At 40.4% G+C, this 15,459-nt stretch overlaps 1 protein-coding gene across 2 annotated transcripts in view; it reads left to right on the top strand.

Annotated features, from left to right (window-relative positions):
- The window catches only part of SAMHD1 (SAM and HD domain containing deoxynucleoside triphosphate triphosphohydrolase 1), a 56,139-nt gene extending 41,365 nt beyond the window's left edge, over nt 1-14,774 (top strand). For both annotated transcript variants that reach the window (XM_038572241.1, XM_038572240.1), the window contains exons 12-16: nt 3,743-3,882; nt 4,668-4,763; nt 7,686-7,790; nt 9,610-9,747; nt 12,497-14,774. In XM_038572241.1, coding sequence (XP_038428169.1) covers nt 3,743-3,882; nt 4,668-4,763; nt 7,686-7,790; nt 9,610-9,747; nt 12,497-12,631 — 614 coding nt within the window. In that variant the 3' untranslated portion in view covers nt 12,632-14,774. The remainder of the gene's footprint in view (nt 1-3,742; nt 3,883-4,667; nt 4,764-7,685; nt 7,791-9,609; nt 9,748-12,496) is intronic.
- Nucleotides 14,775-15,459: the final 685 nt, after the last annotated feature.

Raw genomic sequence — 15,459 nt, 5'->3', positions numbered from 1 at the left:
TGCCTATGTCTCTGCCTGCCTCTCTCTCTCTCTTTTTTAAAAATAAATAAATAAAGTTTATTATTTTTTTTAGTAATCTCTACACCCAACATGGGGCTCAAACTCAAACTTGATCTTGAAAGCACCGAATCCTAGCCACTAGACCACCAGGGAGACGGTGCCAGTTCCCTCTCAAACTTGATCTTGAGATCAAGAGTCATATACTCTTCCAACTGAGCCAACGAGGTGCCTTTGTTCTAGACTTTTATATAAATGGAATCATACAGTGCGTACTCCTCTCTGTAGGGCTCCTTTTTACTCAATGTTATGTATTTGAGATTCATCCAGATTGCATGCATCAGTAGTTTATTCCTTTTTATTGCTAAATAGTAGTTTATCATATGAATATGCCGTGGTTTATCTGTCCTCTCTGCTTCCCAAATTCCTACTTATAAATTTTCCTATAAATATTTCAGCTTATGTGGAAATTGGCTATCTTAAGCCTTGCAAATGTTACGACCACTGTCTTAGGTAACCATTTTCTTACATTAGTCTTTATCCCTCAGCGTTCCTAGGCAATAGGTGAAACTTACCCTTTCCTTTCCTTCCTTTTCCAGCCCTCTTATCCCCAAATCCCTTAATTAAATTTGAATCATAGAATGTTAAATTTAAAAGGACCTTAGAGATCACCTACTTAAAACTTCTCAAATGAGGAAACAGAGACCAAGTGAGGAAAAGCAACTTATCCTAATAAATGGCAAAGGTTTTCTGACTCCAAAGTTGAGTGTTGTTTATACTATTTTAGAATGATACATAGTTATTCAATTTAATATATAAACAATTGGCTTAACTTTTATATTTTTTAAAGATTCATTCATTCATTCATTCATTCATTCATTCATTCATTCATGAGAGACACAGAGAGAGACAGGTACAGACATAGGCAGAGGGAGAAGCAGGCTCCACACAGGGAGCCCGACGTGGGACTCGATCCCGGGTACCTAGGACCACACCCTGGGCGAAAGGCGGCACTAAACCGCTGAGCCATCCAGGCTGCCCTTGGCTTAACTTTTATACATAATCCTTTTCTGAACACAAATATATGGAACAAATAGAGCTTTCACACATGGCTGGTGGCAATGCAAATTGTACAGCCACTTTGAAAAAGTTTAGCATTTTCATATAAATATATATCCTATGATCCAATAATGCCTCTTCTACCTACTTACCTAATAGAAATGAAAATAAGTCCACCTAAAAGTCTGTACCTTACAGAATAAAGTAAAAGGCATAAGAAAAGTATCAGTAAGATTCTATGGGGCTCAAAGGAGAGAGGAATTATATCTCTAGTTGGTAGATTAAGGAAGGTTTCATAGTGAGGTGCCTTTTGAGATGAATTTCAGGGTTTAGGTAGGCTTTCAAGAAGTGCCAAGATTTTGGGTCACCTGGCTCGCTTACTCAGTAGAGCATGTGACTCTTGATCTTGGGGTTGTGAGCTCAAGCCCTGAGTCAGGTGCAGAGATCACTTTATTTTTTTATTTAATTTTTAAAGATTATTTATTTATTTATTCATGAGAGGCACACAGAGAGAGGAGGCAGAGACATAGGCAGAGGGAGAAGCAGGCTCCCTGCAAAAAACCTGATGCAGGACTCAATCCCAGACCCTGGGATCACCCCTGAGCCAAAGGCAAACACTCAACCGCTGAGCCACTCAGGTGTCCCTAGAGATTACTTTTAAAAAAATGAAATAAAAAAATGAAGTGAGGGATGCCTGGCTGGCTTGGTTGGTAGACCAGGTGACTCTTGATCATAGGGCTGTGAGTTTGAGCCCCACATTGGGTATAGAGAATACTTTAAAAAATGAGAAGTGAGATCCTATGATGGGAGAAGCATTCTATTAATTCACCTGGGAATAGGGTAGCTAAAGACATGGATTAGAAAAGTGTGATCTTATGTTAAAGTAAAATTGCTATTTTTCGGGATGCCTGGGTGGCTCAGCAGTTGTGTCTGCCTTCGTTGCAGGGCATGATTCTGGGATCTAGGATCAAGTTCCACATCAGGCTCCTTGTGGGAGGCAAGGAGTCATAACTGTGGTTATGTAAAAGAATGTTCTTGTTCTTGGGAGATACATGCAGAAGTATTGAAGAGTAAAGGGGCTTGATGGCTATAATTTTCAAATATTTCATCAAAAATTTGTATGTGTGCAAAAATACTTGTGTACACATACACAGCATATGCATATGTAGAAAAATGTTGATGGATTTAGGTGAAAGGTATTTTATTTTGAATTTTTTTCAAAATAAGAGTTGAAGAGAAAAAGAAAAAGAACTACTTTCTCGGGCACCTGACTGACTCAGTAGGGCATGAGGCTCTTGATCTTGGGGTTGTAAGTTTGAGTCCTACATTAGGTGTTGTAGAGAATACTTCAAAGTAAAAAAAATTTTTTTTAAGACTTATTTTAGAATGAGAGAGTTCGTGTGCGCACGTGCAAGTCGGGGGAAGGACAGAGGGAGAGAAGCAGATTTCCTGCTTCCAGGATCCTGAGATCAAGAGTCAAAGTCAGATATTTAACTGAGCCACCCAGGCATCCCCAAAATAAAATCTTAAAAAATAAAATATAATCTTAAAAGGAAAAAAGAACTATCTCTGCTTTTTTAAAAAAGATTATTTATTCATTTGACAGAGACAGAGAGAGAGAAAGAGAACAAGCAGAGGGAGAGGCAGAGAGAAAAGCAGACTGCTTGGGCAGCCTGGGTGGCTCAGCAGTTTAGTGTTGCCTTCAGTCCAGGGCCTGATCCTGGAGACCCGGGATTGAGTCCCGTGTCAGGCTCCCAGCATGGAGCCTGCTTCTCCCTCTGCCTGTGTCTCTGCCTCTCTCTCTCTTCCTCTGTGTGTCTCTCATGAATGAATGAATGAATCAATCAATCAATCAATTAATTAATTAAAAAAAAAACAAAGGAAAATTTTAAGAAAAGCAGACTGCTGAGCAGGGAGCCCAAAGTGGTGCTCAATTCCAGGACCTCGGAATCATGACCTGAGCTGAAGGCAGGTGCTTAGCCAAGTGTGTCTGTCACCCAGGCATCCCCATCCTTCTGCTTTTATCATGGAATAGAACTTTATAAAACTTCTTATTATGAAATTTACAAATTCCACATACCCATCACTTAGCTGCAACAATGATCAACATGGCAGTTTTGCTTCATCTACTCCATCCACCCACTTCCATAAGACACTCGGCTATTTTGAAGCAGATCTCAGATGTAATTTTATAATTACTTAAATATCATTCTCTTTAAGAAAACAAAACATAACAAATGTATACGCCCCTATTTACCCGACACCCAGCTATAAGCCATCAACTTCAGTACAGTCTTGCTTCATCTCTACCCTCTCCCATTCTCTAGATTATCTTGAAGCAAATCCAAGACATTGAATGTTCTACTGTGCCTATATTTATAAATGTCCACTTGAAATCCTTTCAGAAGTACAGTAGCATAGGAGTCTTTTTAAATCTCTTTTTCCGGGCAGCCCCGGTGGCACAGCGGTTTGGCGCCCCCTGCAGCCCAGGGCATGATCCTGGAGACCCGGGATGGAGTCCCACATGGGGCTCCCTGCATGGAGCCTGCTTCTCCCTCTGCCTGTGTCTCTGCCTCTCTCTCTCTCTCTCTCTCTCTCTCTCTGTGTCGCTCATGAATAAATAAATAAAATCTTTAAAAAAATCTTTTTCCATATTAATATAACTGAAATTTTATCAAATTGGCAGATAACATTTTTCTGGAGATTTTATATTCTTCTGATCCCAACCTGAATGAAGCACGAGAGATTTTAAAAAAAATCGAATACCGTGATCTATACAAGTATGTGGGTGAGACTAAGCCAAAGGGAAAAATAAGAATTGAAAGGGTAAGTTGTGTTGTCAAATGCATTTCCATTAGTAAAAGGTCTCTCTCTCATTTGTCCTCCAAGAGGACTCCATTAACCCACCATAATACCACAACTCTGTTCTAAGCCCTTTACATTCATTTTTACCTAATCTTCTCATCAGTAACGTGTCCTTTGGTCTGTCCTGTAGATAAAGGAACTGAGGCTTAGAAGAGATTACATAACTTCCCTATGGAAACACAGTTAGTGAGCCAGTATTCAAAACCAAGTCTCACTTCATCCAAACCTTTAGTCTCTCATCCCAGAAGTGGGAGGGGGGCCCCAAATTTTGGCTAGATCCAAAGGCAAGAAAATGGAGCTTCAAAATAAGGTATCTGCATGAGCTTCACTGAGACTCTAAGCACCTGCTGTTCACTAATTTCTTCTTTCACACTATATCAGGTTCTCCCAGATGGTGCATGCCAAATATTTGTATGTTTTCCTCTCTTGTATGTAGAAAGTTTTTCTCTTTGGCAGAAAGCCAGTAACAGGAGCCATACTGATAACCACACCCTTCCTTGTAACACTTTCCTCTCATTTTAGTAATGGGTCAATGCCACATTTTCTTTCAATGTGAAAATTTTGTTCAGAGAATCACTCTATTGTGGTTTGTGTGAAGGATGGCATAAACAGAAGCCATGTATTTGTTAGGGATATCTCAACCCACTTTTCCTAGTGAAGTGTCATTTTCAGAGAGGGAACTTTTTGGGGCATAAATGCTTAATGATGAAAAACTGAGGTTCTAACATGACTCTTGTCTTTTCTAGGAAAACTATAAAAGCCTTCCAGAGGAAATTGCCAGGGCTAAACCTAGTGACATACCACTAGAAGCTGAACTGAAGGCTGAAGATTTAATAGTGGATGTAAGTAGTTAGCCTGAAAAGATACTAAGTAAAGAATTTTTTTTAAGATAATGCCATCCTCCTTCCCTTGTAAAAGTGGTACATGTTCATTAAAGAAAATTGGAAAATACAGAAAACTAGAAAGAAGAGAATCACCTGTGACCTCAAAGAATCAACATTAACCAATTTTTAAATTTTTCTTTGACATTGATATTTTTAATGTAATTGTGATCACGTGGTTAGCAGAACATTGCATATATTGATTTTTGAGTGTTTTTTAATCACAAAAGTAATATATGCCAATTATTTTTCTTTAATTGTCTACACAAAGGAAAGACTTTTTAACTCCTTCATAGCAGCTATAGTGTCTTGTATCCTATCAAGAATGCCAAATGGCTTTCTCACATTTTCTTTTGTTTATTATAGGAACTGCTTTTCAGAGTTCTACTCCTCTGAAATCTTGGGACAGAGTGTTCCCCATGTATTCTTTTTCCATAAGCCTCTCATTTGCTGTTTTCTTGTTGATGCATTTTTGATAAAGGGTGATCTCTCCATAACTACTCTTTGCCAAGGGATACACAAGTGAATTGTCCTTGGGCTCAGTCTATTCACTTGGCTGAGGGTTGAAGTGTCTCACACTTGCAGATCAGGTTACAGTTTCCTGTCCGTTAGATTAAATTATACTAGAATAAAGGGACTTTCTGAAGTTTTGAGTTTCTGAGATTCTGAAAGAACTTACTCTTCAGAATGTTTTCCCTGAGTTGTCCACACGTCTACCCTTGCCCTCAGTACTTTACTGGGGAAGCTTAGGATGAGTGAAGCCTTTTTATATTCTGACAAAGCAATTAAAATCTAATTAAGTATCTTATGTATTAGCCTCTCAATTCTAGTTTGACGGTGGAATATATTTATGTGGTGCATATTACTACATGTGCCTCCTTTTAGGACTGTGTGTAATAACTTTTATGATTACTTAATAGGCTATAAAACTTTTTTTTTTTAAGATTTTATTTATTTACTCATGAGACACAGAGAGAGAGGCAGAGACACAGGCAGAGGGAGAAGCAGGCTTCATGCAGGGAGCCTGATGTGGGACTCGATCCCAGGTCTCCAGGATCACAACCTGGGCCAAAGGTAGTGCTATACCTCAGAGCCACCCAGGCTGCCCAAGGCTATAAAACTTAATATTACTATTTAGAATTAAAAATTCACCATTGTTAATCAGTAGCTACTTTTTTGCTCTTGAGTCCTTAGTTAACAAAAAGGGAACTCCAATAATTATAGTCTTGCCCTTCTGGAAAAATAACTGTTTCATCAAATTTGCTTTAAGAAGGAATTTCTAGTTATATACATTTTGGAGAAACTAGGAATTGCATTTTATTTCTAGTCTAAAACCAAGGAAATAAATACCAAAGAGCTTGTGGCACTTCTGAAAGTTTCTGAAAATTTGATTAGTGTTCATGCCTTACCGTGTATAAAAATGTTGAAGCTACATCGAGTCCCTCCCCCATGAAACAACACCGAGGAGAGAAGCCTATGATAGCTCCAGCCTTGGAATCATGGGGAGAACCCAGCAGTTGCTCTCTCCCAGGTAAATGTAGAACAGGGATCTCCCAGGGATGTAGAACACTCACTGCAGCTCTCAAAGCCAGTAGAACACACACACTGGGAGATACACCCCTGGTCTCACTTCTGGACCATAGCTGAATCTCAGATGTCTCCTTTTCTCTCTCAGGTACAGTGGGGAAATGTCTGTCTTCTTCTCAAAGGCTAAGGATAATCCTTCTATTGTGTTCTAGACCAGGACTGTCCACTAGAACTTTCTGTGATATTGGAAATGCTTTATAATTGTGCTGTCCGTTTTGTTAGCCACCAACCACATGTGGTTGTTGAGCACTTGAAACGTGGCTACTACAACTGGGTAACTAAATTTTTTATTGAATTTTGGGATGCCTGGGTGGCTTAGCGATTAAGCATCTGCCTTTGGCTCTGGGTGTGATCCCGGGGTCCGGGATTAAGTCCCACATCAGGCTCCTTGCATGGAGCCTGCTTCTCCCTCTGCCTGTATCTCTGCCCCTCAATCTCTCGCTCTCTCACTCTTGCTCTCTGTCTCTCATGAATAAATAAAATCTTTAAAAAAAAAAAAAAAAAAAGAACTATTCTTCCAAGTTCACCAGTGACTTCAGTGTTACTTAACCCAGTGGACCATGTCAGTCTTGTCCACTAGAATTCTGCCTAGAATTCTTTTTTTTTTTTTTTGTTAAGATTTTATTTATTTATTCATGAGAGACACAGAGAGAGGTAGAGACATGGGCAGAGGTGAAGCAGGCTCCAAGCAGGGAGCCTGATATGGGACTCGATCCCGGGACTCCAGGATCATGCCCTGAGCCGAAGGCAGATGCTCAACCATCGAGCCACCCAGGCGTCCCATAGAATTATTTTTCTTCCTGCATAGATAGACCTGGTTAATTCCTACTCACTTTCCCAGGAAAACATTCTCAGTCATTCCCAGGAGCCCTAGCTCCCTGGTTAAAAGTTTCACAGCACCCTTTGCTTCTTGGTAGCTCTTAGAATAAAAGTAGTTAGATAATTACTTTTATAATTATTTGTTCAACCTCAGTCTAGGCTACACTGTGGGGGTTGGGATTGTATCATGTTTCCTTGTATCTATAGTACCTATCACAGTGGCTGTCACATAGGCATAGACTTTATACCCTACTTATGTTGAAAGCATAAATCCCTCCCTTACCCACCCAGATTTCAAGACCAAATCCCTATGGCACATGCACCACAGTTATTTTTATTCTATTATGAGCTACCTTATTAATGCTCTTACTTCTGAACCTCCAGAGAGCTCTGGTCCATTTCTTGTGATGCTCCTACAACCCTGAATTCAATTCTCACTGTTATGTGAGTGATCACTAATTTATTGCTTTTATTAAGGTTATCAACATGGATTATGGGATGGAAGACAAGAATCCAATTGATCATGTTCGCTTCTATTGTAAGAGTGACCTCAGCAAAGCAGTCATGATTACTAAAGATCAGGTAACTACTTAGGTAAAACAAATATACTGTAGTGGCATTTGGCAAACCTATGATAAATCTGCATTTTTATTTTTTATTTATTTATTTTTTAAAGATTATTTATTTATTCTTAGAGACACAGAGAGAGAGAGAGAGAGAGAGGCAGAGACACAGGCAGAGGGAGAAGCAGGCTCCATGCAGAGAGCCTGATGTGGGACTCGATCCACGGTCTCCAGGATCACACCCTAGGCTGCAGGTGGCGCTAAACTGCTGCACCACCAGGGCTGCCCTAAATCTGCATTTTTACATGCAAGTTAGGTTCTAAGGTCAATGTGAACAGTGGCGGGGTCGGGGGGAGGTATTATTTTTAAAATTAAAATATATCTGGGGGTACCTGGGTGGCTCAGTCAGGTGGAGCATCTGACTGGGTTTCGGCTCAGTTCATGGTCTCAGGGTAATGAGATTGAGCCCCACATTGGGTTCAGACAGAATCTGCTTGAGTTTCTCTGCCTCTCCCTTTCCCCCTCTCTGGACCCTCTATCTGCTCATGCATGCCCTCTCTCCCTTAAATATTTTTTAAAAATTGAAGTATACCTGATTTTTGTGTAGACCGGACCATCTTTTAACAGCCAGTTTTTCCTGTTTGCTGAACATAGAAGAAAGCACTGTTTTTGGTTTAGAGGCTAGGTTATAAATCTGATGGGAAAGTAATGTTGTAAAGGTGAAGTCATGAAAGTTAAATATTCTTATCTGCATATCTTCTAACGAGAGTCTGGTTTACAAATAATTATATAATACAAACTTTTAGTCTTTTATTAATTGACATAACGTTTTGGGGCATTTTTGTAATATGAGAACTACCTTGAATTCTTTTCCTTGGGTGATAATTGGGATAAAACGGCAAAATAATGTGATGGTTTTTTTTTTTAAAGATTTATTTAGGGATCCCTGGGTGGCGCAGCGGTTTGGCACCTGCCTTTGGCCCAGGGCGCGATCCTGGAGACCCGGGATCGAATCCCACATCAGGCTCCCGGTGCAGGGAGCCTGCTTCTCCCTCTGCCTGTGTCTCTGCCTCTCTCTCTCTCTCTGTGACTATCATAAATAAATAAAAATTAAAAAAAAAAAAAAAGATTTATTTATTTATTTATGTATTCATTTATTTATTTATTTACTTATGATAGACATAGAGAGAAGCAGAGACACAGGCAGAGGGAGAAGCAGGCTCCATGCGGGGAGCCCGACGTGGGACTCGATCCCGGGACTCCAGGATCGCGCCCTGGGCCAAAGGCAGGTGCTAAACCGCTGAGCCACCCAGGGATCCCCAATAATGTGATGTTTTTAATATAACATCAAGAATGGAACTGGGGCACCTGGGTGGCTCTGTTAAGCATCTGACTTTGCCTCAGATCATGATCTTAGGGTCCTAGGATCAAGCATGTGTTGGACTCTGCACACAGCAGGGAGTCTGCTTGTCCTTACCCCTCCCCCTGCTCCCTTGAGCACGTACTCACTCTCTCAAATAAATAAATAAGATCTTTTTAAAAAAATGGAGGGCAGCCCAGGTGGCTCAGGGGTTTAGCGCCACCTTCAGCCCAGGGTGTGATCCTGGAGACCCGGGATCAAGTCCCACATTGGGCTTCCTGCATGGAGCCTGCTTCTCCCTCTGCCCGTGTCTCTGCCTCTCTCTCTCTCTCTGTGTCTCTCATGAATAAATAAATAAAATCTTTAAAGTAAATAAAATAAAAAATAAATAAAATAAAAATAAATGGAGCTTAAGAAAGCTGACCTCTCTTCAATGTATGAATTCAAGATGACAGTAAATCTTTTCTTCTTTGAAAAGGTTTCAGAATTTTTGCCAGAGAGATTTGCAGAGCAGCTAATTCGTGTATACTGTAAGAAGACTGATGCAGACACATTGTTTGCTGTGAAACAACATTTCGTTCATTGGTGCTTAATCAGAGACTTCACCAAGCCTCAGGTAGGTGGTTTATTAATCACTTGCTTTGCACGTTTTTTTATTTTTAAGTAAAACCAAAGGCATCTTTACTTCCCTCTGAAAAGTTCTCAAATTACAGTCATTTGGTTATTTTGGGGAAAAAAAATGTTTTCCACTTTAAGCTTTCCTTTTTTTTTTTTTTTTTTTTTTAGCTTTCCTTTTAAAATGCTTGACTCTATGTCAACTAGCAATGTCTTCCTACACCAATTGTGAGTGGGTACCCTGTTTATCATTATTATCCTAATACTAAAAGTTCACAGTGGTGAACATGTGATAGTACTTTATAATGTTCTCACCAGTTGTCTGCACTCTTCCCAGCGAGCTAGGAAATGAGTCATAGTTTCCTTATCTTTCAGAGAAGGTTACCAAAGCTGAGTAGTTAAATTGTTTAAGGCCACATACAAGTGATAATAAGTTTTCTAATTTATTTCACACTCAGCATTCCTAAAACTGTAAACTATTTAAATTGTCTAACATAGGGATGTCTGGGTGGCTCAGCAGTTGAGCATCTGCCTTCGTCTCAGGGCATGATCCTGGGTCCAGGGATTGAGTTCCACATCGGACTCCCTGTGAAAAGCCTGCTTCTCCCTCTGTCTGTGTCTCTGCCTCTCTGTGAATAAATAAAATCTTTATAATAAATACATAAATATATACATATATATATAAATAGTTGAGAATCCTATAGTGAATGTTGTTAAAGTTGTCCCTTACTGGCCTAGATATGGCAGGTGCCTAGCACAGAGAAAGTGGCTAGTTGATATTTGTTGACTGTCTGAATAAAATAATTGACAGGCAAGTGGGAAGCTGTGCTCTACTTCCTAGCCCAGTACTCTCTCCCACAACACCATATCTGCCTTCCCCCCCTCCATCCATGCATTGTGTGCTGAAGGAAACAAAAATGAAGGAGCAGCCCAGTAGTTGGTACTTTATCAAGTGCCAGAAAGAATGATCAGATGAGTTGTGTTAGGATTCTAAGAGTTAAGAGAGCTGTCGGAAAGCCTTTCGAAGAAGAAGGGATTCTACTAGATCCATTAGGCTGGATTGTGTTTGGTTGAGCAGCAGGGAAAGAGGTGGACATAATCGGCAATGGGAATGACCTGGTAGTATGAAACTGGAACAAGTGGAATGTGTTTGGGGGCCATGAAGAGACCTGGTGCATGGACAGAGAATTCTTACTATTGAGTGGGGAGAGGTTAAATGGGAAGAATAGACTAGATTATGGAGAACTTTGGATAATTGGCTAAGAAAGAAGACTTCTTATGAACAGTGGGGAAGGAATACCTTGTGTGCTATAATTACTTCTGTATTCATTATCTCCAACTAGGAAGAAACCCATGGGCACGAGGAAGTGTGTCTTTGTCTTAGGTACTGTAGCACCCAAGGAAACTAAACCACTGATTAAGAAAGAAAACTCTAACTGCAAATGGATTGGAACTTGGAGAGGCTAGAAGTAGAATGACAAGAGGCTGTTGGAAGTTCAGCCATCTGGCAGTAACTCCTTTAAAACTAGATACACATAAATAAATAAACAAACAAACAAACAAACAAACAAACTAGATACATTCTCTCATTGAATAAGGATTTTTGCCAGGTCCTATGTTAGGTACCAGAGATGGAACAGTACCTAAGACAGACATAGTTCCCAAGGATCACACTCTGGTTGGGGATAACAGACACATAAGTAAATAACAATTATTGTGGTGTGGTAAGTGCTTTGGGGTAGGGGGCAGTGTGCAGAGTCTTAGAGGAGCCAAAACGGGAAGGATTTAAGCCATACTTGGTTGGTTGGGAAAAGCTTATTTTAAGAAAGACTTAGAAGCTGAGACCTGAAGGATGGTTGAGAAGAAGTCAGCTGGGTAAAGGTGGAGGCAGGAGGCCAGAAGATGAGTGAGAACATGGTGCCTTTAGGGGAGAGGTCCAGGAGATTTTGCATAGTCCTCTAGGCCTAGGGCAATGGAAGCCATTGAAGTGTTTTAAGCAGGAGAGTGACATTCAAGTTTGTATTTATGAAATTCGCTAGAGTTGAAATTAGAATGGGTAGAAATAAGTGTGCTCGATAGAAATAGAGAGGAGTTTAAAGGCAAATGATGTCTTTGAACTAGAAGGGTCTTCCAAATATGAGTCCCTCTCTCTGTGTCTATTATGAATAAATAAATTTGTCAAAAAAATAATTGGTATTTTCAAAAATAGAAAAATAGAGTTGTGTTTTCTGAAAGTGTATGAAGGGAGAGGGTCAGAACTGAGCAGTGAGCGTGCTACTTCTGGCCATCTTTGAAAAGAGTAGGTCTGGGATCCCTGGGTGGCTCAGCGGTTTAGCGCTGGCCTTCAGCCCAGGGCGTGATCCTGGAGTCCCGGGATCGAGTCCTGCATCGGGCTCCCTGCATGGAGCCTGCTTCTCCCTCTGCCTGTGTCTCTGCCTCTCTCTCTCTCTTCCTGTATCTCTCATGAATAAATAAATAAATAAATAAATAAATAAATAAATAAATAAATAAATAAAATCAATCTTAAAAAAAAAAAAAAAGAGTAGGTCTGATAGCTTTTCCTATGTAGGACTGTGGTGTTCCTAATTTGATCCAAGCACAGAGCATATATATAATTTGGGGTTTCCCAAGAGTCTAGAAGCAATCTAGAAGCAATCTGTCTGCAAGACAAGGATTTGTGCACCTGAGGATTTCATTCAGAATTATGAAAACTGGCTTTTCTTTGTTCCTGGTTTTTCTTTTCTTAACAGGATGGTGATGTGGTGGCCCCACTTATAACACCTCGAAAAGCGGAGTGGAATAACATGGATTCAGCCCAGAGCCCAGATCACTTCCGAGAAAGGTCCAAATTTAAACTCCGGCTTTTTCAGGATGACTCAATGTGAATGTTTGCAACCATTTGTTTACATAAAGCTCTCTTCCCTGTCCCCCAACAGTATTAACTAGTGTAGGGAATTTGGTCGTGGAGTTCTACAAATTTTAGTGATAACTAGTGCTTTTTGTATTTTGAATGTAACACATATGCTCAAGTATTTTTATCCAAAGAAATGAAAGGCATTAGACAAATCTTGCTATACATGCTATGGAAAGTGTTACCCATTTTAACCGTAACTAAAGTCTTTCTCTTCTAGTAGTCTTATTTTCTTACAATAACAAAAAAAGTTTTTTTATGTACTCTGAACTCTTATGACATATGATTGTTGTGTTTTTTTTTTTTTAAGTTTGGAAATGAGAGAAGGTGCACATTGGAATTTAAAATTGGGACTATCATAAACAGCTATGGTTAAGAACAAAACATAAAATCTTAGCCTCTTGAGGGACGTAGCCATCACTTCAAATTTGAGGACAATTCTTCCTTTTTTTTTTTTAATTTTTAATTTTATTTTATTTTATTTTTTTTTAGGACAATTCTTCTTAAGTGATCGAAATGTTAGTGAAAGGCCTTTTCTTACCCTTTTAGCTAGTTGGACTAAATGGTAGGAAATGAGGACCTTCAACTCCTGAATGAGAGGCCTAATTAATTTATTGAAAAGATCTGAGGGCTCTGGTCTCCCCTGAAGTGGGACATAAGTCTGCCTCTGAAGGGACCTCTACCCTCTGTGGCAGAGGAATCCCCCAAGCCAGGCTGTTCTCTGGGTCAGTTGCAGCCCCAGACCTGGGCAGTTTCTTTCTCCTGAATACTTGCTTCCCATATCCTGAGGTCTTTGTCACTATCACTGGTTTGGCCTGGAGAAGGCCCCCTTCCAACCTTCTGTCTGAATTTCCCTTGTAAACTGATCAGAGGTTGTCACAGAAGCCATTCTTGGGGCTATTCAGAGCTGGGATTTTGTTTTTGCTTGTTCAGTGTGCATTTTATGGGTTTTAGCGCAAAGATGGAGCTTGCTGAGATGAAATGAGTGATTATCCCTACAATTCTGAGTCACCCTTTGTAGCCCAGTATTCCCCCACGCTTGTTCTTTACCTTGCAGTGGAGTAGGCACCACTGTGGTTGAGCAATTCGGTGCAAAGGGCACCCACCCCCACCTCCATATACCTACAATTAATTGCCTGTTCTATAGAACTTTACCAAGAATAAAGTCTGGAGTTAGAGCCAAAGCTGGTGGCAGCCAAAGGATCCTGTAGATGCAGGGCAGTGGAGAATGGGAGTCATAAGCCCTTTACATCCTAAGCTTTGACACTCCCTTACAAAAGCCTCCATGGCAGGCCAGGATTGGGGACCCAGCCCTGACTCTGGGCAAGAGCAATTGGGAGGAAGGAAGGAACTCAGACCACAGCAGCAGTTATCCAGTCTTAGGAGTGCTGCTACCTTCCACTATGTAACCAGGTTCTGTTCTGTTGATACTAGGCTGAAAAGTATTAGGAGTGTCTGCCATTCTATATTACCACCATCACCCTCCTCCATCCCCCAGTAGATGATCAGGAGTTGACCCTAATTCATAGGAGGATAATTAAAACCCGTCCCACTTCCACTATAATTCTATGTGGGTGAGATGTGTCCACATGTGCTCCTAGAAGCACAAATGAAGTCAGTCATGGTACAGGTCATATCTGTGTTGGCCAAGCTTCCTCTAAAACATTCAGTGGGGGGAGCTAGAGGGCTAAGACTTAGTGTACCCAGACCCAAGGTCAAGAATGTAATGTTTTTCTGCTAATACTGTTTTTATTTCTGTAACTCCTATCTTTAAATCATTGTGGTTTACTCTGGAATTTTATGATTTCAATATTGTGTCATTGTGCTAAGAAATAACTTGAATCTACTTTGTTTGCATCCTTTACATATAAGTCAGCTGCACTTTATGCTCTTTGCAACTGTTTTAATGATCAGAAACATGTACCATTTACAAGGTTAAATTTTTCTTAAACACCTTCGCTATTTGTATAAAAACTGAGATTTTTAACAACTTAACCTCTAGAGTTACTGAACTATTTTCACCTTGAGAATGTAAGTAGAACTGCGAGTTTAAATGGTTGGTTACTTCATTTGGGCGAGGGAAACAGCTGCAATAAAGCTTCATGAATGTATCTCCATCTTGAAACCAAAAGTCTTTTCCTTATTGATGTCCTCTCACACTTGTGTGCCTAATCAGGACCCTTTTGTGCAAAGGAAATGTTTCTAGGAATCTACCAGACGTTTCTGACTATGTCCACGCTATATTCAGTTTGCAGGAGAGGAGATGATATTTAGCAGGACTTACTTGGTTTTCTGGCAGGAGGCAAGCATTGTCACAGGAAGGGATACGGATGTTTATTCATTTCCTGAGCTCTTGTGTCAGGAAACATCTCTTTCCTCCTTTTTAACCTGCCCTGGGTCCGACCCCACCTACAGAGATTCAACTTCTTTATCAAAATAGGCATATTGTTCATTTGCTGCTTTCATATCTTCCTTGTGAAATTAGAAATTTGTAAGCACCCAGCACACTGGTGGCAGACAAGAAGTGTTCAATGTACTAGAAAAGAAAAGATGCTACTGAAGTCTATTAGTTTCACCAGTTGAGTCCAGGTGTCTGTGGTTTGATAGTATTAAGTTAAAATGATTTCTAAAACATACAGAATAGGGATCCCTGGGTGGCGCAGCGGTTTAGCGCCTGCCTTTGGCCCAGGGCGCGATCCTGGAGACCGGGGATCGAATCCCACGTCGGGCTCCCGGTGCATGGAGCCTGCTTCTCCCTCTGCCTATGTCTCTGCCTCTCTCTCTCTCTCTCTCTGTGACTAT

Source organism: Canis lupus, chromosome 24 (genome assembly GCF_011100685.1).
Source record: "Canis lupus familiaris isolate Mischka breed German Shepherd chromosome 24, alternate assembly UU_Cfam_GSD_1.0, whole genome shotgun sequence".
NCBI classification, from domain to species: Eukaryota; Metazoa; Chordata; class Mammalia; order Carnivora; family Canidae; genus Canis; species Canis lupus.
This window is presented reverse-complemented; position numbering and strand designations above follow the sequence as displayed.